Raw genomic sequence first — 22,680 nt, forward strand, 5'->3', positions numbered from 1 at the left:
CTCGTCTTCCAGCTTGCAAGGTCCGTCCGCTCCACCCAGGCTGCTTTCCTCGTCTCCCTCGTCAGAAGACGACCTTAGGTCAGACAATGACTCTCAATCGGGATCTGACTCAGACGCAGATAACATGTCCAAGACTCAGGACATGGTCGATAGTCTCATATCGGCCATTTTCAAAATGCTTGAAATAAAGGAAGATAAAGCTCCTCTTCAAGACGGCTCCGTCCCCTTTACACGAGCGAAACCTCCCTCCCGAACTTTTCCTAATCACAAAGAGTTCGAGACCACTTTATCCAAACACCGGGAGCACCCTGAGAAGCGCTTCTCAGGCCGCAGGTACTTAGACGTCCTGTATCCATTCGATGCGGACCTTCTTACAAAATGGACGAAAGCTCCCGAAGTGGACCCACCAGTTTCTCGTCTATCCTCTAAGACAGTTCTATCCCTTCCGGTCGGGGCATCCCTTAAAAATCCAACAGACAGGCAAATAGAATCTCTGGCTAAATCAATTTTTGAAGCATCCGGCGCCTCTTTGTGCCCTATTTTTGCTTCTGCCTGGGTGGCAAAAGTCATTTCAGCTTGGGCAAAAATTCTTCGCAGGGGCATTCTGTCATCTGCCCCTCAGAACGAGTTGGCAGATCTGGCAGACCAAATTAATCATGCGGGTAAATACCTTTTGGCCGCCTCCTTAGATGCGGCCGGGTGTGTAGCAAGAGCTAACAGCAACATAGTAGCTATACGCCGTATACTTTGGTTGAAGTCTTGGAGTGCGGATACCACCTCCAAGAAGTCGCTCACTAACCTGGCATTTCACGGCTCTAGACTCTTTGGTGCCAAGCTGGATCAGATAATCTCTGATGCCACAGGTGGTAAAAGTACTTCTTCCCCAGTCTCGGCCTAGACGTTTTTTCAACAGAAAGGCTCCTCGGCCGTTTAGGTCCTTTCGTCCCTTCCCTTCAGCAGAAGGATCATCCCAGCAGGACCGGCCCTCTGTCTCCAGAGATCGCAGAAAACCATCGTATAAACCCGCTCCTCACTGGAGATCAAGAGGCCAACCCTCCAGGTCCTCAGGCTCCCGTTCTGGTAGATTTTCCTCAAAGTGACGTGTCACCCCCACCTGGAAATTCTTCCAGGGTGGGAGGCAGACTTTCCTCTTTCATGGACGCATGGCTGTCTGTTGTCGACGACACTTGGGTCAGGGAAATCATCATGTCCGGATACAAAATCGAATTTTCTCCCCCCCCCCAAACAGGCGCTTCCTGTCACGATCACCAAGACAGCGGTCCCAAATTTCAGGGTTTCTTCAAGCTGTTTTTCTCCCTTCTTTCCGCCGGAGTTATCGTCCCCGTTCCTTCAAACGAACGGTTTTCAGGGTTCTACTCGAATCTTTTCGTAGTTCCCAAAAAAGACGGCTCCCTTCGTCCAATCTTGGACCTCAAGTTGCTCAACCGCCACGTAAGGATTCTCCACTTCAAGATGGAGTCCCTGCGCTCGGTGATAGCCTCAATGGAACCCGGGGAGTTTCTCTGTTCTGTGGACATACAGGATGCATATCTTCACATCCCTGTGTGTTTGCAACATCAGAGATATCTCCGCTTTGCGATTTCAGGAGAATCACTATCAGTTCACGGCCCTCCCCTTCGGCCTAGCTTCCGCTCCCCAGGTATTTACGAAGGTGATGGCAACAGTCATGGCTATTCTTCGCTCCAGGGGGATTCTCATCATCCCTTATCTGGAAGACCTCTTGATCAAGGGCTCGTCCCGCCAAGACTGTCTTCAGAGTCTTCAGATAACCCTGAATACTCTCGGCCGCCTCGGATGGATAGCTAACAAAGAGAAGTCTATCCTGCACCCTAGTCAGCGTCTGACCTTTCTGGGCATGGAATTCGACACGAATCGAGCCCAGGTGTTTCTTCCAAAGGACAAATTTTCAGCTCTTTGCAAGGGAATCCGATCCATAAAACGCTCACAGCCCATTCCCCTTCGGTCCTGCATGAGGGTCCTGGGGAAGATGATAGCTTCCATGGAGGCAGTGCCTTTCGCACAATTTCACACTCGCCCTCTCCAGCTGTTCCTCCTTTCAGTCTGGGACAAGACCTCAGTTTCTCTGGACCGTCCCATTCTCCTTCCACTCAGAGTAAGGCAATCACTGACTTAGTGGACATTGCCGGCATCAGTTCTCCAGGGAAGGTCCTTTAGAATCATAGAATCGTAGAGTTGGAAGGGACCTCCTGGGCCATCTGGTCCAACCCCCTGCTCAAAGCAGGATTCGCTAAATCATCCCAGTCAGATGTCTGTCCAGCCTCTGTTTGAAGACTTCCATTGAAGGAGAACTCACCACTTCTCGTGGCAGCCTGTTCCACTCATTGATCACTCTAACTGTCAAAAAGTTTTTTCTAATATCTAATCTGTGTCTCCTCCCATTCAGTTTCATCCCATTGCTTCTAGTCTTTCCTTGTGCAAATGAGAATAAAGTTGATCCTTCTACAATGTGACAGCCCTTGAGATATTTGTAGACAGCTATTAAGTCTCCTCTCAGTCTTCTCTTTTGCAAACTAAACATTCCCAAATCCTGCAACCTTTCCTCATAAGACAGGGTTTGCAGACCAGTCACCATTTTGGTCGCTCTTTTCTGAACTTGCTCCAGTTTGTTGATGTCTTTTTTAAAATGTGGTGCCCAAAACTGGACACCTTTCTTCCGCCTCAATGGCAAGTCATCACCACCGATGCCAGTCTCCTAGGATGGGGGGCAGTTTTCCATTGGAAAACGACCCAAGGGCGCTGAAACGCCCAGGAGACTCTTCTTCTCATCAACCTTCTGGAAATCAGAGCAATTTTTCTTGCTCTCCTCCGTTGGCAGCCTCTCCTCATAGGCAAACCAGTCCGCATTCAGTCAGACAACGCCACTAGCGTGGGGTACATAAACCACCAGGGCGGTACTCACAGCAGGCGGGTAATGTCAGAAGTGGCAAAGATTCTGCGTTGAGCAGACCGTCACGTTCCGGCGATCTCCGCCGTTCACATTGCAGGGGTGGAGAATTGGGCAGCCGACTTCCTAAGTCGCCAGGGTCTAGCATCAGGCGAATGGTCCCTTCACCCCACGGTCTTCAATCAGATATGCCAGTGTTGGGGCATCCCGGACGTCGACCTCATGGCATCTCGGATGAACAACAAAGTTCCTCTCTTCGTAGCCAGGTCAAGGGATCCTCTAGCCGTCGGTTGCGACGCCCTCGTAATTCCGTGGTCCCAGTTCCGACTGCCTTACCGGTTTCCTCCCCTTGCCCTGATCCCAAGGGTGGTCGAGAAGATAAAGTCAGAAGGCATCCCAGTAATTCTGGTGGCTCCAGACTGGCCAAGACGACCTTGGTACGCGGAGTTGATGAATATGCTCGCGGACGTCCCCTGGAGGCTTCCAGATCGTCCAGATCTTCTCTCTCAAGGCCCCCTTTACCACCAGAATTCTCAGTCTCTGAGTTTAACGGCATGGCCGTTGAGGCCACGATTCTGAGAGAATCAGGTTTTTCCAGCCGGGTCATTCAAACCATGATCAGAGCTAGGAAGCCAGCCTCCTCCCGCATTTACCATAGGTACTGGAAGGCTTTTTCCGATGGTGCGACGATTACGATGTCTTTCCATTATCATTCTCCATTCCATCCATACTTGGTTTTCTCCAGTCCGGTTTGGATGCGGGCCTGTCCCTCAGTACCCTCAGAGGCCAGGTATCTGCTCTGGCGATTCTCTTCCAGAAGTATCTGGCATCCTTACCGCAGGTGAAGACCTTTCTCCAAGGAGTCGCCCATGTGGCTCCTCCTCATCATTCTCCGATAGATTCGTGGGATCTCAATCTAGTTCTTGGCGCTCTCCAAAAGGCGCCGTTCGAACCTATTCAGAACATTCCTCTGTCCCTTCTTTCATGGAAGGTGGCTTTTCTAATCGCCATTACATCCATCAGGAGAGTTTCTGAGCTGGCGGCTTTATTCTGTCGTTTCCCGTACCTAATCCTCCACCAGGATAAAGTCGTTCTCAGGCCAGTTCCTTCCTTCCTTCCAAAAGTGGTATCCCCGTTCCACATTAATGAGGATATCGTTCTTCCCTCGTTTTGTCCTGCGCCTGCTCACCCTCTGGAAAAGTCGCTCCACAAACTGGATGTAGTGAGAGCATTGCGTGTCTACCTTGCCAGGACCGCTTCGTTTCGCCAATCCGATTCCCTGCTTGTCATCTCTGAAGGTCGCCGGAAAGGGCTTCCGGCATCAAAATCCACAATCGCTCGCTGGATTCGTTCTACCATTCTGGAAGCCTACCGACTTCGGGAAAAACGGCCCCCTCTGGGAGTGAGAGCCCACTCCACCCAGGCTGTAGGGGCTTCTTGGGCTGTGCGACACCAGGCTTCGGCCTTACAACTTTGCAGAGCCGTGACCTGGTCGTCTTTGCACACCTTCGCGAGGTTCTACAGGGTTCATACCCAGGCCTCGTCTGATGCAGCTTTTGGTAGGAAGGTTCTGCAGGCGGCGGTAGCACATTGACCGACCTAAGCCCTTCCTTCTTTCGTTCCTTTATTGCTGTTCCCACCTTCGGGACTGCTTTGGAACGTCCCATGGTAATCTGTGTCCTCTAATGAAGCGATAAAGAAAGAGGGATTTTGGGTTCTTACCGTAAAATCTTTCTTGGAGCCTTCATTGGGGGACACAGCACCCTCCCTGTTTGTTGTACCGTGTTGGGTCTTTTTTGGTTGCTTCTCCTACTGCTTTCTCACCAACTGAGGTACTTGGTGCCTGTCGGTGGGTGTATACTGCCGGGGAGGAGCTAATTTTCTTGTTTTTGCATAGTGTCAGTCTCCTAGCAGCAGCAGCAGCATACACCCATGGTAATCTTTGTCCCCCAATGAAGGCTCCAAGAAAGAGATTTTACGGTAAGAACCCAAAATCCCTCTTTTCTACAGGTCCTCGTGTAAATATTCATGGCGCTGGGTGTTGCTATTATTGCTCTGGATAGATATCTTACTATGAACAGAAAAGCTGGCTCTATCCCTGTGGCTTTCTGTTCTGGCGTATAGAGAGAGATCCTGACCTAATGAAGGGGGATTTGTCCTTTTCCAGATGCTACCGGAGAGGTTCCCCAGCAGAGTCTGGTCTCGCTGCCTTACCGTATGGTGTTTGCCGTTGCCTCAGAAGACGCTGTGATTTTCTACGACACGCAGCAGCTTTTCCCCTTTGGTTACATTTCCAATGTGCATTATCACACCCTGAGCGACATATCCTGGTAAGATCGTAGCATCGTACACGGAAGCTTCTAGGACTATTCTAAGAGTAATTTATGACTTTATCAGTGCTCCCCATACCCACCTTGCTGCATGCTCTGCCAATTGCTGTCGTCTTAATGCCGGGGAATGAAGACGCTTTAGATGCCATCAGTGACTGTGACCCCTCGCTGTAAACCCCTGTAGTCTTGTGCAAAAAAAAAACAAACAAAACTAACTGGTGTCCATGATATCGCCATTAGGACGACTCATTATTCTGTTTTTTCTGTTACGTGGCAGGTCCAACGACGGATCGTTCCTGTCCATCTCCTCCACTGACGGCTACTGCTCATTTGTATCTTTTGATGATGGAGAACTCGGAGTTCCTCTAAAAGAGAAACCTGCGTTAGTTTTAAGTACTCCTTCTGCCTCAGAAAAGAAGGTCAGGAGATCACAAGGCAGAAAGGTATCATCTCCGATATTACGAGCGGGCGAGCAGTCTAATCCGTCCACTCCTATGCAAAGCAAACAGTCTGCCTCCAAAAATCCCACAACACCGCTGGCAATAAACATTATCCCTGCGACCCCCACATCTGAGGAAAGGAAGGGGTCTCAAAATAAAACTGCACAGACCAGAAGAATTACCCTGAACACCCTGGAAGCCTGGAGCAAGCCCACCACACCCAGCCCCAGGTGAGGGCCTCTGAGTGATTCGTACTAGTGGCAGCATCTTACATGTCTGCACAACCAGAATGAGATACTTCTGTCACTTCTTGTTCTTTTGTTTTTTGCTCCTTTCATTGATTTAATCATATTTTTTTCCCTCCTTAGGAGAATTAATCTCATTCCTGTAAAGACAAGTTCACCAAATGTAGAGCAAACCCCTCCGAAGTCTCCCCGGCCCAGCCGAATGGAGCCCGGTAGCAATGGTGAGTAATACCGGCTTATGGATAAATATTTCACACCACCACCTCCATAATAATATGGACAACAGACACGGAAGTATAGAAAGAAGGGTCTCGACCATCAAGTTTTCATCCCAGTGGCTCTAGTTTGGGGATATATATGTGCACGGGGTTTTGGCACCACAAAATGGCCCTCGGGGGAAAACATTTTTCAGTACGGACTCTGCTTTTGTGCTTAACTAGAAAAATGTTGTATAAAACTTTTGTCTTCTAGCTCCTTATATCCCAGTTTCAGCTGTAACATTGGCTAAATCTTCACTCTCCTCAGTGTTTAGGTAGAATTAATCGTCATGTCTTCCTTTGTATGTGTATAGGTCTTATACTTGGGTCAAGTCAATCGCCCATAAATATGACGTGCAATACAGATTACTTTTTATGATAATAAATATATATACAACTTTTTTTTTTTTTTCCCCATAAATCCATAGAGTTGTGTAGGCAAATTTGATGCCACACTCAGATGAGTCTCTCTGCTTTTCACTCACTTAATCCGAGGCAAAAAAATTGAACATGTGAACAGCCCCATACATTAGTACAGGTACGAGTGTTATCCATGAAAAACACAGATAGCGCTCGTACTTGAAAAACTGATGTCTGATTGAGGAAATAAGTACAAACATTCTGCAATTAACGAATACATGAATTCCACTGCTTCTACATATGTAAGAAATAATAAGAAAGTGTAGTACTTAATTTTACAGTTTTGATGAAAATTAAGTATACCAATCCAAGGTGACCCCTAGCTCAGATGGGACCCTAATCTTATCGACTTACCACTGTGTGGCTGTCAAGCCTTAAATTAACCAGGAAATAGATGGGATCCAACTTTGATCTAGTTAAAACCTGTCAGGGAAATATGAGTGGATAAGGGTGCACACTGTCCTATGCAAACACTGGTGGTGGGCTTAGGCAAATTTGATCAAAAGTGTAAACTAACTAGGTCAGGTCTTGTACATGTACAGCTAGGCTCGGACTGGCCCACAGGAGAACAGGAGCATTCTCCGGTGGGCCCCCATGCATTGATGGGCTTTTCACACCACCTATATGAGAAGTAGTTGGCACTGTACTTTTTTTCACAAGGTACAGACAAGGGCATAATATTAACATTTATTTAACAAACTACCCAGTTTATTATTACATAGAAATATAGCAACATTTCTCCTTCGCCTCATTGTGAGACACAGGACCGTGGGTGTATGCTGCTGCCACTAGGAGGCTGACACTAAGTGAATACAAAAAAGTTAGCTCCTCCTCTGCAGTATACACCTACCACTGCCTCCAGCCAAACCAGTTCATGCTTAGTGTCTGTAGGAGGCACATGGGTCTGGTCTTTTACGTCGGATTTTTTCAACAAGGATTACAGGGGCGACTGTTCCCTTCAGGATTCCGTTCTCCCCAAACCAACAACAGGCGGGAACTTCAAGTGTCTCCTCCTTGTACCCCCTCCTGCACTGATTGAAGATATGCCTGAGCTGGTTTAGGGGCGACGGGTCCCTTCAGGGCTCCGCTCTCCCCACACCTTCAACAGCCGGGAACATGGAGTGTCGCCTCCGTGTACCCCCTCCTGCAGCCAGGCCTAATTCTGCCGGACCATAGCCCTGTTCCATTCTACGGTAGTGAAACCCTAGGATACACAGAGGCACTGCTGGCGTCCGTGCGGCCCCCACTGCATTACCACTGCTTAAACAGCGGCGATGGAAGGAGGCGGACGGTCCCTCTCCACCCCCCAGCCACCCCCATCAAAGGGATGGTGGATAGAGGGTTCTTGCACCGTCCATACTGAAGTCCGGCTCTGCACATCGTCCCACGGCCCTTTCTGAATCATAGGGTAAGTGCCCGGGTCAGGTCCGAAAGTGGTTGGGGCTCCTGAGCGGCGCTGCGCTTTTCTGAAGGGTCCGTTCGGCTGGAGACGGAAATTTAGTCCCCGGCTTCGGCCTCTGCTGGGCCGCAAATTGAAAACGCCACATCCTACTCGCATGTCACCCGGCGGTCTCGCCATCTCCATTGGCGCTTCTTGCAGTGCGAGACATCCCTACCAGGAAGTCTCGGCGGCCATGTCTGGTGACTGGGGAAGTTTTTTTGAGCGGCCGGTGCACTGTGGCACCCGACACCAAGTGTTTATGGTCCCAGAATCCATGGACTGCATAGGACGATCTCGCTGCCTTCCCACCTTGGTTTGAGTCCCTCACCGCTCCTTAACACCGCCAGGCACAGACCTGTCACAAAGGGTAAGCTACACTGAATATCATTAACCTTCTTTGCAGTACCCCCCATAGCAGGGAATCACTGGGGGCACCCTATCTCTCCCTGAGACTTCTAAGTAGGGTGGCACAGTGGCTCAGTGGTTAGCACTGCAGCTTTGCAGCGCTGGGGTCCTGGTTTCAGATCCCACCAGGGACAACATCTGCAAGGAGTTATATTTTCTCCCCGTGTTTGCGTGGGTTTCCTCTGGGTACTCCGGTTTCCTCCCAGTAAGGCTCATACAGCAATTTTTCCTGTCACGCTGCGTTACCACGGGGACAGATTTCACCATCCTGCACAGCCTGTGATCCCTAATGCGCTCAGGAGCCCTCCGCCATTCTCGACCCCGGGGTCTCTAATCTCCCTGAGTGGGCAACATCACTGTCACAGTTTATGGCTTCTCTAGACAGAGCATTTGAGTCCCTCCATGCTCCTTCCACAAATCGGGCCATTCGCGTACCGGTCTCAGACAGTTCTTCTTCCACACAGGAACTGTCGGCCTGCAGGGGCCGCTCTCAGTCGTGAGATACACAGGCACTTAGAAAACCGGTCCATAGCACGTCTCCCGTGCCTTCTCGCGCCTCGGCATCCATGACTTCAGTCTCGCTCTCCCCATGCAGCGAACATGGCTCTGAGTTCGAGTCGGTCGGATTTCTTTGACCTGGACTCGTCAGAGTGGATAGTCTCATTGAGGCAGTCAACCAGACCTTAAGGGTTGACGAGGATTCTACCTCTGCCCCGGACCATATGGTGTCCATCAACGAAACTATACGTCCTCATAGGGTGTTTCAACCACCCAGAGTTTCAGGAGGTAGTTCGGCGGCATAAACAATGACCGGATAAACGCTTCACAGGTCAGAAACCTCTTGAGCAAAATATCCCTTTCCTTGGATCTGTGTAAGGAGTGGGCAGCATCCCCTCCAGTTGACCCGCCGGTATCTTGCCTGGCGTCAAAACCCCTTATCCCTTCCAGACATATCTTCAATTAACCCCTTCACGACCAATGACGCCACATAGGCGTCATGAAACCTGGTTCAAATCTGACCAGTGACGCCTATGTGGCGTCATGACTTCAAAGCCCCCCTGCGGGTCGGGTGACCGGGGTCACTGAAAGGTCACCCGACCCGCAGATACAGGGGGCTTTGTAATTCACCACAGGGGGCGTGGCTTCGCCCCCACGTGGCTACGATCGCTCTGATTGGCTGTTAAAAGTGAAACAGCCAATCAGAGCGATAGTAATATTTCATCAATGAAAATTGATGAAATATTACAATCCAGCCATGTCCGATGCTGCTGTAGCATCGGACATGGCTGGAGACACCGATTCCACCCCCCCCCACCGGCGATCGCCCCCCCCGCAACTGAATGACAGCGGCGATCTGCCGCCGCTGTCATCATCTGCCCCCCTCCCATTCCCTCTGCTCCCCGCCAGCCTCCGATCCCCCCCTCACCCCCCCCCGGTACCTCCGGTGTCCCTCCCGGTGTCCCTCGGGTCCGGATGATGGGCGCCGCCATCTTTCAAAATGGCGGGCGCATGCGCAGTGCGCCCGCCCGAATCTGCCGGCTGCAGATTCCATTCTTTCATTTTGATCACTCTCACAGCGATCAAAATGAAAGAAAAAGTAAATAAACCCCCCGATTATCACCCCCATAGGTAGGCAGAACTAATAAAATAAAGATAATATTTTTTTTTTCCATTAGGGTTAGGGTTAGGGTTGAAAAGAGGGTTAGGGTTGAAAAGAGGGTTAGGGTTGAAAAGAGGGTTAGGGTTGAAAAGAGGGTTAGGGTTGGAAAGAGGGTTAGGGTTAGGATTGGAAAGAGGGTTAGGGTTGGAAAGAGGGTTAGGGTTGGAAAGAGGGTTAGGGTTGGAAAGAGGGTTAGGGTTGGAAAGAGGGTTAGGGTTGGAAAGGGTTAGGGTTGGAATTAGGGTTAGGGTTGGAATTAGGGTTAGGGTTGGAATTAGGGTTAGGCTTGTGGTTAGGGTTATGGTTAGGGTTGGGATTAGGGTTATGGTTAGGGTTGGGATTAGGGTTCGGGGTCTGTTGGGGTTAGGGTTATGGTTAGGGTTGGAATTAGGGTTAGGGATGTGTTGGGGTTAGGGCTGTGGTTAGGGGTGTGTTGGGGTTAGGGCTGGAGTTAGAATTGAGGGGTTTCCACTGTTTAGGCACATCAGGGGGTCACCAAACGCGACATGGTGCAACCATTGATTCCAGCCAATTTTGCGTTCAAAAAGTTAAACGGTGCTTCCTCCCTTCCAAGCCCCGACGTGTGCCCAAACAGTGGTTTACCCCAACATATGGGGTATCAGCGTACTCAGGAAAAATTGCACAACAACTTTGGGGGTCTAATTTCTCCTGGTACCCTTGGGAAAATAAAAAATTGGGGGCTAAAAAAATATTTTTGTGGAAAAATTTTTTTTTTTAATTTTCACGTCTCTGCGTTATAAACTTCTGTGAAGCACTTGGGGGTCCAAAGTGCTCACCAGGCATCTAGATAAGTTACTTGGGAGGTCTAGTTTCCAAAATGGGGTCACTTGTGGGGGGTTTCTATTGTTTAGGCACATCAGGGGCTCTGCAAACGTAATGACGACCGCAGACCATTCCCTCAAAGTCTGCATTTCAAAACGCCACTACTTCCATTCCGAGCCCTTACGTGTGCCCAAACAATAGTTCCCCCCCCATATATGGGGCACCAGCGTACTCAGGACAAACTGTACAACAACTTTTGGGGTCCAATTTATCCTGCTACCCTTGTGAAAAAAAAAATTGCTGGCTAAAAATCATTTTTTTTGAGGAAAAAATTTTTTTTTATTTTCACGTCTCTGCGTTCTAAACTTCTGTGAAGCACTTGGGGGTTCAAGGTGCTTACAACACATCTAGATAAGTTCCTTAGGGGGTCTAGTTTCCAAAATAGGGTCACTTGTGGGGGGGTTTCACAGTTTAGGTACATCAGGGGTTCTGCAAATGTAACATGATGCCCGCAGACCATTCCATCAAAGTCAGCATTTCATAATGTCACTACTTCCCTTCGGAGCCCCGACGTGTACCCAAACAGTGGTCATCCCCCACATATGGGGTATCAGCGTACTCAGGACAAACTGGACAACAACTTTTGGGGTCCAATTTATCCTGCTACCCTTGTGAAAAAAAAAATTGCTAGCTAAAAATCATTTTTTTTGAGGGAAAAAAAAAATTTTTTATTTTCACTGCTCTGCGTTATAAACTTCTGTGAAGCACTTGGGGGTTCAAGGTGCTCACCACACATCTAGATAAGTTCCTTGGGGGGTCTAGTTTCCAAAATGGGGTCACTTGTGGGGTGTTCCACAGTTTAGGTACATCAGGGGTTCTGCAAATGTAACATGATGCCCGCAGACCATTCCATCAAAGTCAGCATTTCATAATGTCACTACTTCCCTTCCAAGCCCCGACGTGTACCCAAACAGTGGTCCCCACCCACATATGAGGTATCAGCGTACTCAGAACAAACTGGACAACAACTTTTGGGGCCAATTTATCCTGCTACCCCTGTGAAAAAAAAATTGCTGGCTAAAAATCATTTTTTTTTTGTGGAAAAAAAAATATTTTTTATTTTCACGGCTATGCGTCATAAACTTCTGTGAAGTGCTTGGGGGTTCAAGGTGCTCACCACACATCTAGATAAGTTCCTTGGGGGGTCTAGTCTCCAAAATTGGGTCACTTGTGGGGGGGTTCCACAGTTTAGGTACATCAGGGGCTCTGCAAATGTAACATGACACCCGCAGACCATTCCATCAAAGTCAGCATTTCAAAATGTCACTACTTCCCTTCCGAGCCCCGACGTGTGCCCAAACAGTGGTTCCCCCCCACATGTGGGGTACCAGCGTACTCAGGACAAACTGGACAACAAATTTTGGGGTCTAATTTATCCTGGTACCCTTGTGAAAATAAAAAATTGCGCACTAAAAAATAATTTTTTGAGGGAAAATTTTTTTTTTTTATTTTCACGGCTCTGCGTCATAAACTTTTCTGAAGCACTTGAGGGTTCAAGGTGCTCACTACACATCTAGATAAGTTCCTTAGGGGGTCTAGTTTCCAAAATGGGGTCATTTGTGGGGGAGCTCCAATGTTTAGGCACACAGTGGCTCTCCAAACACAACATGGTGTCCGCTAACGATTGGAAGTAATTTGCATTTTAAAAAGTCAAATGGCGCTCCTTCCCTTCTGAGCCCTGCCGTGTGCCCAAACAGTGGTTCCCCCCCACATATGGGGTACCAGCGTACTCAGGACAAACTGGACAACAAGATTTGTGGTCCAATTTCTCCTGTTAGCCTTGTGAAAATTAAAAATAGTGTGCTAAAAATCATTTTTGAGGAAAAAAAATTATTTTTTATTTTCACTGCTCTGTGTTATAAACTTTTGTGAAGCACTTGGGGGTTCAAAGTGCTCCCTACACGTCTAGATAAGTTCCTTAGGGGGTCTAGTTTCCAAAATGGGGTCACTTGTGGGGGAGCTCCAATGTTTAGGTGCACAGGGGCTCTCCAAATGCGACATGGTGTCCGATAACGATTGGAGCTAATTTTCCATTCAAAAAGTCAAATGGCGCTCCTTCCCTTCTGAGCCCTGCCGTGCACCCAAACAGTGGTTTATGACCACATATGAGGTATCTGTGCACTCAGGAGAAATTGCTCAACAAATTTTAGGATCCATTTTATCCTGTTGCCCATGTGAAAATGAAAAAACTGAGGCTAAAAGAAAATTTTTGTGAAAAAAAAGTGTTTTTTTTTTTATTACAGATCAATTTGTGAAGTACCGGGGGGTTCAAAGTGATCACTATGCATCTAGATAAGTTCCTTGGGGGGTCTAGTTTCCAAAATGGGGTCACTTGTGGAGGAGCTCCAATGTTTATGCACACAGGGGCTCTCCAAACACGACATGACAACCGCTAAATATTCCAGCATATTTTCCATTCAAAAAGTCAAATGGCGCTCCTTCCCTTCTGAGCCCTGCCGTGCGCCCAAACATTGGTTTATGACCACATATGAGGTATCGTTGTACTCCGGAGAAATTGCCCAACAAATTTTAGGATCCATTTTATCCTGTTTCCCATGTGAAAATGAAAAAATTGATGCTAAAAGACAATTTTTGTTGGAAAAATTAAAATGTCCATTTTTTCTTTCCACATTGCTTTAGTTCCTGTGAAACACCTGAAGGGTTAATAATCTTCTTGAATGTAGTTTTGAGTAGCTTGAGGGGTGCAGTTTTTAGAATGGTGTAACTTTTGGGTATTTTCTGCCATATAGACCCCTCAAAGTGACTTCAAATGTGAGGTGGTCCCTAAAAAAATGGTTTTGTAAATTTTATTGTAAAAATGAGAAATCGCTGGTCAACTTTTAACCCTTATAACTTCCTAACAAAAAAATATTTTGTTTCCAAAATTGTGCTGATGTAAAGTAGACATATGGGAAATGTTATTTATTAACTATTTTGTGTCACATAACTCTCTGGTTTAACAGAATAAAAATTCAAAATTTGAAAGTTGCAAAATTTTCTAAATTTTCACCAAATTTCTGATTTTTTGACAAACGCAAAAATTATCAACCTAAATTTACCACTAACATGAAGCCCAATATGTCACGAAAAAACAATCTCAGAATCGCTAGGATCCGTTGAAGCGTTCCTGAGTTATTACCTCATAAAGGGACACTGGTCAGAATTGCAAAAAATGGCCTGGTCATTAAGGTCAAAATAGGCTTGGTCATGAAGGGGTTAAAGACCCACAGACTGTCAGATGAAGTCTCCTGACGTTAGGGTTTGGAAGCCTCGGGTTCGGCACTCTCGCGTTCTTTTGCAGCGGTGTGGGTAGCCAAAGCCATGCTCTCTTGGATAGATTCCCTTGGCAGAGCTATACAGACCAGTAAGCTGCCCCCGGAGTCAGTGGAGCAGGCAAATCAGATTGCAGTGGCCGGGGATTATTTGCTGCACGCTTTTCTTGACGCAGCTAACTGTTCCGCTTTGGCAGCCTCTTACGCTATTTCTATCATGCGATCAGGCACTGGCAAGCGGACCCTGCGTCCAAAGTCTCTAGCTTCTCTGTGTTATCAGAGTGGCCGTGTACGGCTGGATCTCATGGAGATGTCACGCAGACGTATGAACTAAATGATGTGCAGTCCCCTCTCCACGTTGACATCATGAACATACAGAAAGGATAGTGAAAATCTGTATACAGGTCATGTGGGACAATATAGCAGCAGTCATATCAAATACAATCGCAATCAATGTCCCACTACAGTAAATACCGTGGACTATAAATGACCGGTTGTTAAAAATCACATGAGAAAAAGGGAGAGGACGAATCCAAAAACAACAACCATAGGTCATAATATAAAATTGCTTTATTAAATGGTAAGGCAAGAAACAGATAAAACATGCTACAATTCTGGGTAATCATTGCTAATAATAGGGACACAGTGGACCATGTTGCCAATAGTACAAAAGTATTGTCATATATAAGACAGATGCCATAGACTGTGAGCCCTCGCGGGCAGGGTCCCCTCTCCTTATGTACTTGTGTGTCCCTTGTCTTACACATGTTTATTATACTTGTCTATATTTCCCCTTTGCACATGTAAAGCGCCATCGAATAAATCGCGCTATATAAATGCATAATAATAATAATAATAATATAAAAAGTCTTATAAAGAAGTCTCTAATTAGGACCTAATCAGCAGAAGTATAACACAATAGAGGTGCCTATGGGGCCATCTCTAACCGCAAGCTGATAGAGAAAAATATGATGAAAATCAAGTGAACTAATACATGTGTATTACATATTACTTGAGAGACACAAGTGCAGGCAAACAGAGGGTCGACGTGCCTTATATCGGCTGTATCAGGTGGTCTCTCCACCGCAAACACCATTCGAGGAGAAGCTGGATCAGCTTATCTCTCATGCCACAGGAGGAGAAAGTAAATTCTTCCCTCATCACAGAGTCAAACGACTCACAGGTTTCGTACAGGACCAACCAGTCATGGAGAAGTCGGCCAAAACAGTCCAGATCTAAGGGATCCAGGTCACATTGATTTTTGTCTCAATTACTTGTGGCATTATTCGGTCCACACCAGCATGGTAGGCTGTCGCATGCTTTTGTTTCATCAGGTCTGGCTCTGGGTTTAGGGCCTGGTGTTCTTCTGGATATAAAATAGAGTTCTCTCCGCGGTTCTTCCCTTTTCGTCCAGAAAACAAAAGATTCCAGGGGTGATACTCAAACCTGTCCGTGGCTCAAAAAAGGGACGGGTCAGTGCGGCCCATCCTGGACCTCTAACTTCTGAACAAGTTTTTGCAGGGTTCGGCTCTTTAGGACTGAGTCCCTCCGTTCTGTCATAACCTCTACGGAGGAAGGGGAGTTACTAGCATCCATCGGCATCTGAGATGCTGGTCTTCCCCATCTTTCCCCCTTACCAGGAGTCCTTGCGCTTCGCTGTTCGCGAGGAAAACTTCCAGTTCACAACCTTGCCCTTCGGTCTCGCCACCGCTCCGAGTCTTCACAAAGGTCTTGGCGGCTGTCATGTCCATTCTGCACTCTCGGGACATGGTTGTGTTTCCATACTTGGGCGTCACGGTGGCTCAGTGGTTAGCGCTGCAGCCTTGCAGCGCTGGGGTCCTGGGTTCGACTCCCACCAAGGACAACATCTGCAAGGAGTTTGTATGTTCTCCCCGTGTTTGCGTGGGTTTCCTCCGGGCACTCCGGTTTCCTCCCACATTCCAAAGACATACTGATAGGGAATTTAGATTGTGAGCCCCATCAGGGACAGTGATGATAATGTGTGCAAACTGTAAAGCGCTGCGGAATATGTTAGCGCTATATAAAAATAAAGATTATTATTATTATAGACGACTTTCTAATCATAGGACTGTCCTTCCAAACCTGCACGGAGCGTGTGCGTATCACTTTGGATACTCTTTCACGCCGGGGCTGGATGATATTTTTTTTTTTTAAAAAAACATCCTCAGTTCCAGCTGAGTGGATAACTGTTATGATTGAGTTACCGTAGGAGGCAAAAACAGAACTGCTAGCTAAGTCCAGAAAACCAGAGAAGTTGGCAGCTATCGGATTGCAGACCCCTGAACCTATCAACACAACTAGCAGTAGCCGTGGGGGGTTCCTACGATGCCCTAGACCCCTCGATCACAGCCGGAGAAATAACTAGGCCTAAAGAAAGAAAGGGGAAAACTAAACTGCCCCAGAGCAGACCCCAAAGCAATAGGCAGCCCCCAACATATAATGACGGTGAAGCAAGATGAAAACACTAACACAGACAGAAAGATAGACTGAGCAAAGACGGGGCCCAAACTACCTACATAGGAAAGGACAGGAAGGCTGCTGTCTGCAATCCGTGAAAAACCCTATGAAAATAAGAGCCAACAGACTGACAGTGAAAAAGGCCCTGAAGACGCTAGGCTTCAAAAAAGCTATGTCAGTACTCAGGAATATTCTGAAGACAGAGCTACAGGCAAAAGGAGATTCAGCTCACCCCAGCAGGGAATGGCAGAATCCAGAAAGCAAGGAAAACAAAAACTAAACACTAATGCAAACAGGCAAAGCAGAAAAACTTAGCTTAGAGGAGCAGGAATCAGACTGGTGTCCTAGAAGTCCACCCGCAGGGCAGAAGGGCGTCGGCAGCCTTATATCCAGTCCGTGACTCCACTCAGCCAGTCATCCTCATCAGGCTCAGGTGCCTGATAATCGGGCTCATTACCTTCCTTCACAAGAATAGGGAGTTCACCAGACCTCAGTGACGAAGGGGAAAATGAACTCACAACAGATAACCTTTTTAGAAATTATTCTGGACACCTCCGATGGGTCGGTGATTCTCCCTTGAGACAAATTCTTTGCTCTCCAACAGGGAGCCCAGACATTTTGTTGTCCACCCCCTCATTCCTTTCGGTTCTTGATGGGGGTACTGGGGAAAATGGTTGCTGCGGTAGAAGCTGTTCCCTTCGCTCAGCTACACCTTCGTCCTCTGCAGCATGCGCTTCTGGCAGCCCGAGGCAGAAGCCTGTTCCCTCTCGACCGGCTGTGCCGCTTGCCCCGCAGGTCAAACAGGCGCTCAGGTGTTGGACGTTAAGAGTTTTCCCTCAATCAGAGGAGATCCTTTTTCTCCAAATCCATTGGCTAGTGGTCACTACCAATGCCAGCCTTCTCTGCTGGGGAGCTGTCTCCACACTGCCCAGGGGCATTGGCCACCTCCGAAGTCTCTCATTCCGATCATCGTCCTGGGCATTCGAGCGATCTCGTTATCCCTACGGCAGTTCCATCATCTCCTGGCGGGTCGCCTCATCCGAATTCAACCACACAACGCCACAGCTGTGTCATATATCAGCTATCAAAAGTCCACTCGAGGCAGGGCTGCAATGCGCGAGGTGGTTCACATTCTCCGTTGGGCCGAGAGGATCCACTCGGTCTTTTCAGAGTACCACATTCCGGACGTGGAAAACTAGGCGGCAGACCCACTCAGCCGTCAGTCTCTCACCTCGGAAGACCGGGCTCTTCTTCTGGAGGTCTTCAAGTAGATCTGCCATCGCTGGAAGATGTGGATCTGATGACTTCAAGATTAAATGACAAAGTACATGAGTGCATAGCTTGGTCTCGGGATCCAGATGTCATTGGAGCGGATGCACTGATTCTTCCTTGGCGTCAGTTTCTTCTTCCGTACGTGTTTCCCTCCCTCCCGTCATTTCTGAGGGTCATCAGGCGGAACAGGTTCCAGTGATTCTAGTCGCTCCAGATTGGCCACGCTGGGCGTGGTATGAGGAGCTAGTGCAGCTGTTGCCGACGTCCCCTGGTGACTACTGAATCGACCAGATCTGCTCTCTCAGGGCCCGATTTGCTACCAAAATTCAGGGGCCCTGTGTTTAACGGCTTAGTCGCTGAATCCTGGGTCCCAACCTAGTCTGGGTCCTCCCATCAGGTGGTTTCTACCATGATTAGCGCCTGGAAGCCTGCGTCAGTGCGCATCTATCACCACAACTAGAAAACTTTTTTCGCAGGCTACAGAGACTGGACGTCTTTCCTACCATTTTTGTGGATCCTCCAAGCCGGCCTGGACTCAGGCCTTCCGTTTAACTTCCTCAAGGGTCAGCTCTCGGATTTATCGATTTTATTCCAGTGCAGGATTTCTTCCAATCTGCAAGTGATGTCTTTCATCAGGGGGTCTGCCCCTATAGATACGTGGGACCTGGTCCTGGGTGTTCTTCAGGAGACTCCTTTCGTACCGCTGTGAGACGTCTTGTTGACTTTTTTTGGAAGGTCGCTTTCCTTCTCGCGGTGGCGTCAATCAGGTGGAACTTGGATCTAGCCGCCCTGTCCTGTCGAACTCCCTTCCTAATCTTCCACCAAGACAAGGTGGTTTTTCAGGGCCCCGTCCCCGGCTATCTTGACCAAAGCGGTCTCTTCTTTCCACCTCAATGAACACATTGTTCTGCCCTCGTTTTGTCCGGCATCGGTACATTGTATTCAGAGGGCTCATTACGCTCTAGATAGGGTGAGGGCTCTCAGAAGGTACTTCTCGCGGACGGTATCCTTCCGTAAGTCGGACGCCTTATTCGTGCTTCCTGAGGGTCACAGGAAGGGCTTAGCCGGCTCGTATGTCCACTATAGCTAGGTGGATTCCCACAGGTATTCAGGAATCCTACCGTGTTCAACGCAAGCCTATCCCAGCGGGGATTAGGACACACTCCACTCGGCTGGTGGACGTTTCTTGGGCCATTCAGCACCAGGCGTCGGCGGAACAGCTCTGGAAGGCTGCAACTTGGTCCAGTCTGCACACATTCTCGAAGCACTATAATATCCACACTCAGGCTTCCGTGGATGCAAGTCTGGACAGACGGTGTCTGCAACCGGTAGTTGCACCCCTCTAGTCAGTTGGTACGTGGGGTTTGATCTGTCAAATTGTTTCCCACCGAGGGACTGCTTTAGGACGACGTCCCATGGTCCTGTGTCCCCCAATGAGGCGAAGGAGAATCAGGGATTTTTGTGTACTCACAGTAAAATCCTTTTCTCCGAGCCACTTATTGGGGGACTCCGCATCCACACTGTTGGCCTGATGGCTAGGTTTGCTATTTGGTTTGACATGTTGTACCTGTATTTGATGTTTATGAAATCCTACTGCTTTGTCACTGAACTGGTTCGGGCTGGAGCCAGTTGTAGGTGTTTACTGCAGAGGAGGAGCTAACGTTTTTGTATTCACTTGTCAGCCTCCTAGTGGCAGCAGCATACACCCAGTGGCAGCCTCCTGGTGGCAGCAGCATACACCCATGGTCCTTTGTCCCCCAATGAGTAGCTCAGAGAAAAGGATTTTAAGTGAGGGTAATGTGATATTTACATGATACTGATGGGCCCTTGGCACCCAAATCCATCACGGTGTACAGCAATAAAGCAATAACTAAAACCACAATGTGTAAAACTGGGGCCTGGTCACATATCACATTTACCACCAAGGTTTGCAGAGGAGACCACATTGCCTTAAAAAAAAGTTTTTTTTATTTTTTTAAGTTTTTTTAAGGTCCTTTAATTCTGAGTAGATTTTGGGGGAGGGGGGGTCCGCATCACAACACTCCCACCGGTTGCTCGTTAGAAGCGGAGTACAGATTCTGTAGAAAGCCTTTCTTTTGTATACGTTCTCCGCTCTGAGCGACTGTCTCCTGAGCTGATCTTTTCTAAGCACCAAGATTTATTTTCTTCAAAATGACCCCATCCAATTGATATTTTTTTTTTCCCATTTCCTGACCATTTTAACAATGGATCTCCCCTCATTTGGTTTATTTTTACATTTAAAATACTTTTTTTTTGCCTTTCAGAAAACTCACCGGTTCAAGACTCGAGTTGTAAACCCCCAGAGTCAAAGCGTCTGAAAACTGACCAGTCCACGTGCAGCGCCAAAGACAATGAGGAAACTCCCAGCACCAGCGCGGATACAGCAAAGTAGGAAAGTGTAGGTGGAATTGTGACTGTCTTGTATGCGCACTCCTCCGCGATCAGCGCAGGACTGATATCCGGCAGATGCTTACACATCAATTGACGCTCGACTATGGATTTCGTTCATTTTCACACTGTCTCTCTCAGGTCACCCAGATATGTTTCTGAGATGGATTTTCCTTGCTTAACCCTTTCTAGTTGTAATTTTTCTCTCTCGATGCAGATTTGAGAGCGATGGTTGCGAGAAAGCATACGATAAAGCGCAGTGAAAAACTGCTTCTCCCTCCGCAAACTCTAGCAGGTTAATAGAGCTGTACGCTGCTCTAGTATCAGACTTATTGCTCTGTTTTATCTGTTGATTGAAATATATGTTACACAAAATTAAAGGGGTATTCCATCTCCACTCACTTCCACTTTAGAGGGGATTATCTGTGGCAATCAGCACCTCTTCTGTTATAATGGATAGGACAGGTGTATAAAGGAGGAGCGGAGATGGAAATACCCCTTTAAATTTAGAAGGATTGATCTGGACAGTTCCAACTCTTTATATCTCGTCAATTACCAAGGAAAACAAGTTAAAGGAGAAGTATTTAAAAAAACAAAACAAAAAAAAAACCAGACTAGTGAAGTAGGTGTTGACATTCACATGCGTGAGTTTTATGTGTGAAGCGGGTCACATGGTCTCCAGTGCGGACGGCCCCGGCCTGGCCGATGCTCTTGAAGTCGGAGCTCCACCAGTCTAGCAGTGGATACTTTATAACTTATTACTTACTGTAAATATCCGTTATCTGTAGCGACCACTAGAGGGAGCACTCTGAATACTGATAACTGAGTTCAGTGTAGACACAGTGAGCTGTCCCTAGTGGTGACTGTAAGTAGCTATAATATATACACAGGGGATTTGGAGCTCTGTATAAGAAAATGAAAACTGTAGTATAAAGATAAGATTAATCTGCAAGAGTATTTTTACAAAATATTAGAAAGTTGGCATCTGCTTTACATCCGGGCTTATCAGGCCTGTGTACATTTCATTGATTCTGTAATTTACAAGGGTTAGTCAGATAGTGAGTTATTGTCTATCCGCAAGACTTGCTGGGACTTTCATTGATTTCCAGAAATGAGACCTTTATAAAGTAAGTGGGATTTTACCAAGTCTCATCCTAACGCAGCGGAAATTGACAATACAAGTCCTCTGCTGTCACTTTACTGCTGAGCCTCGGTCCTTGCAATGTAAAAGGCAAAACTGGCAACAAATGGAAAGTTTGGATTTGCTAAAGGAACACAGGAAAAAAAAATCTGCATTGAAAAATCCGTCCGTGTGAATGTAGCCTTACAGTTCGCATGAGAGCTGCGCTGTGTGAACGCGGCCTGACTCTTGTCTAGCCGATACTATTCACCTCTTGTGAGTTGAACCATCCTGTTCTGATTGCAGTTATAGTATTGTTATAATTATATTTCTGCTTGTTATAACATTCACCGCTGTGTTTTGTACATTTTTCCTTCCCACGTTGTGTATTTCTGTGATTTATGGCAGTTTTTGTTACGTTTGATTCTAAAAATAAATATAATTAAGCTTGTTGTTTTCATCATTGTGTTCACATAATTCGGGGAGGAAGTAGGCAAACGAGAGGATGCCGTGTCTGCCGATGCTCTATATACTGCACCACATGGGACACGTCCTTTGTATACGACACCACACGGGACACATCCTCTGTTTCTCAGTTTGGAATGAACTTAGAAAAAAAATGCAACATGCTGCTTATGTCGGACGAGACTTGCCAATGCAAGTCAATGGGTTCGAGAAAAGATATCGCACAACTCACAGACCATGCGTGTGCTGTGCGATTTTTATGCACTCATCGCAAAGGAAACCCGGCAGATCATCAACCAAGTATAGTATATTCACAACCCAAGCTTTCGGAATAGAAGATATGTGTTACATACATACACACACACGCATACATAATAGAATAATAAAAAAAGGCGTGGGGTCCCCCGAATTTTTAATAACCAGCTGAGGGAAAGCTGTAGTAAACATGGAGATTCCTGGGCTATTAATATCAGCTCACAGCTGTTGCATACTTAGCCTTTACTGGTTATTAAAATCAGGGATCTCCCCCTAAAAAAAAATTGTATGGTCCCTCCCTATAATTAATAACCAGAAAAGGATAGGCAGACAGCTGTGGACTGGGCCATAGATATTGGTCCCCTCCCAGACTGAAAGCATCAGCTCACAGCCACCCAAGAAATGGCGCCCCATTTTAATAACCAGTGAAGTCTAAGTATAC

General features: G+C 47.3%; 1 protein-coding gene across 2 annotated transcripts in view; it reads left to right on the forward strand.

Annotated features, from left to right (window-relative positions):
- The window catches only part of CHAF1B (chromatin assembly factor 1 subunit B), a 57,300-nt gene extending 35,322 nt beyond the window's left edge, over positions 1-21,978 (forward strand). For both annotated transcript variants that reach the window (XM_073584654.1, XM_073584653.1), the window contains exons 11-14: positions 5,094-5,256; positions 5,534-5,926; positions 6,065-6,162; positions 20,275-21,978. In XM_073584654.1, coding sequence (XP_073440755.1) covers positions 5,094-5,256; positions 5,534-5,926; positions 6,065-6,162; positions 20,275-20,402 — 782 coding nt within the window. In that variant the 3' untranslated portion in view covers positions 20,403-21,978. The remainder of the gene's footprint in view (positions 1-5,093; positions 5,257-5,533; positions 5,927-6,064; positions 6,163-20,274) is intronic.
- Positions 21,979-22,680: the final 702 nt, after the last annotated feature.

Source organism: Dendrobates tinctorius, unplaced genomic scaffold, assembly GCF_039654945.1.
Source record: "Dendrobates tinctorius isolate UK_male_01 unplaced genomic scaffold, ASM3965494v1 ptg000084l, whole genome shotgun sequence".
NCBI lineage: Eukaryota > Metazoa > Chordata > Amphibia > Anura > Dendrobatidae > Dendrobates > Dendrobates tinctorius.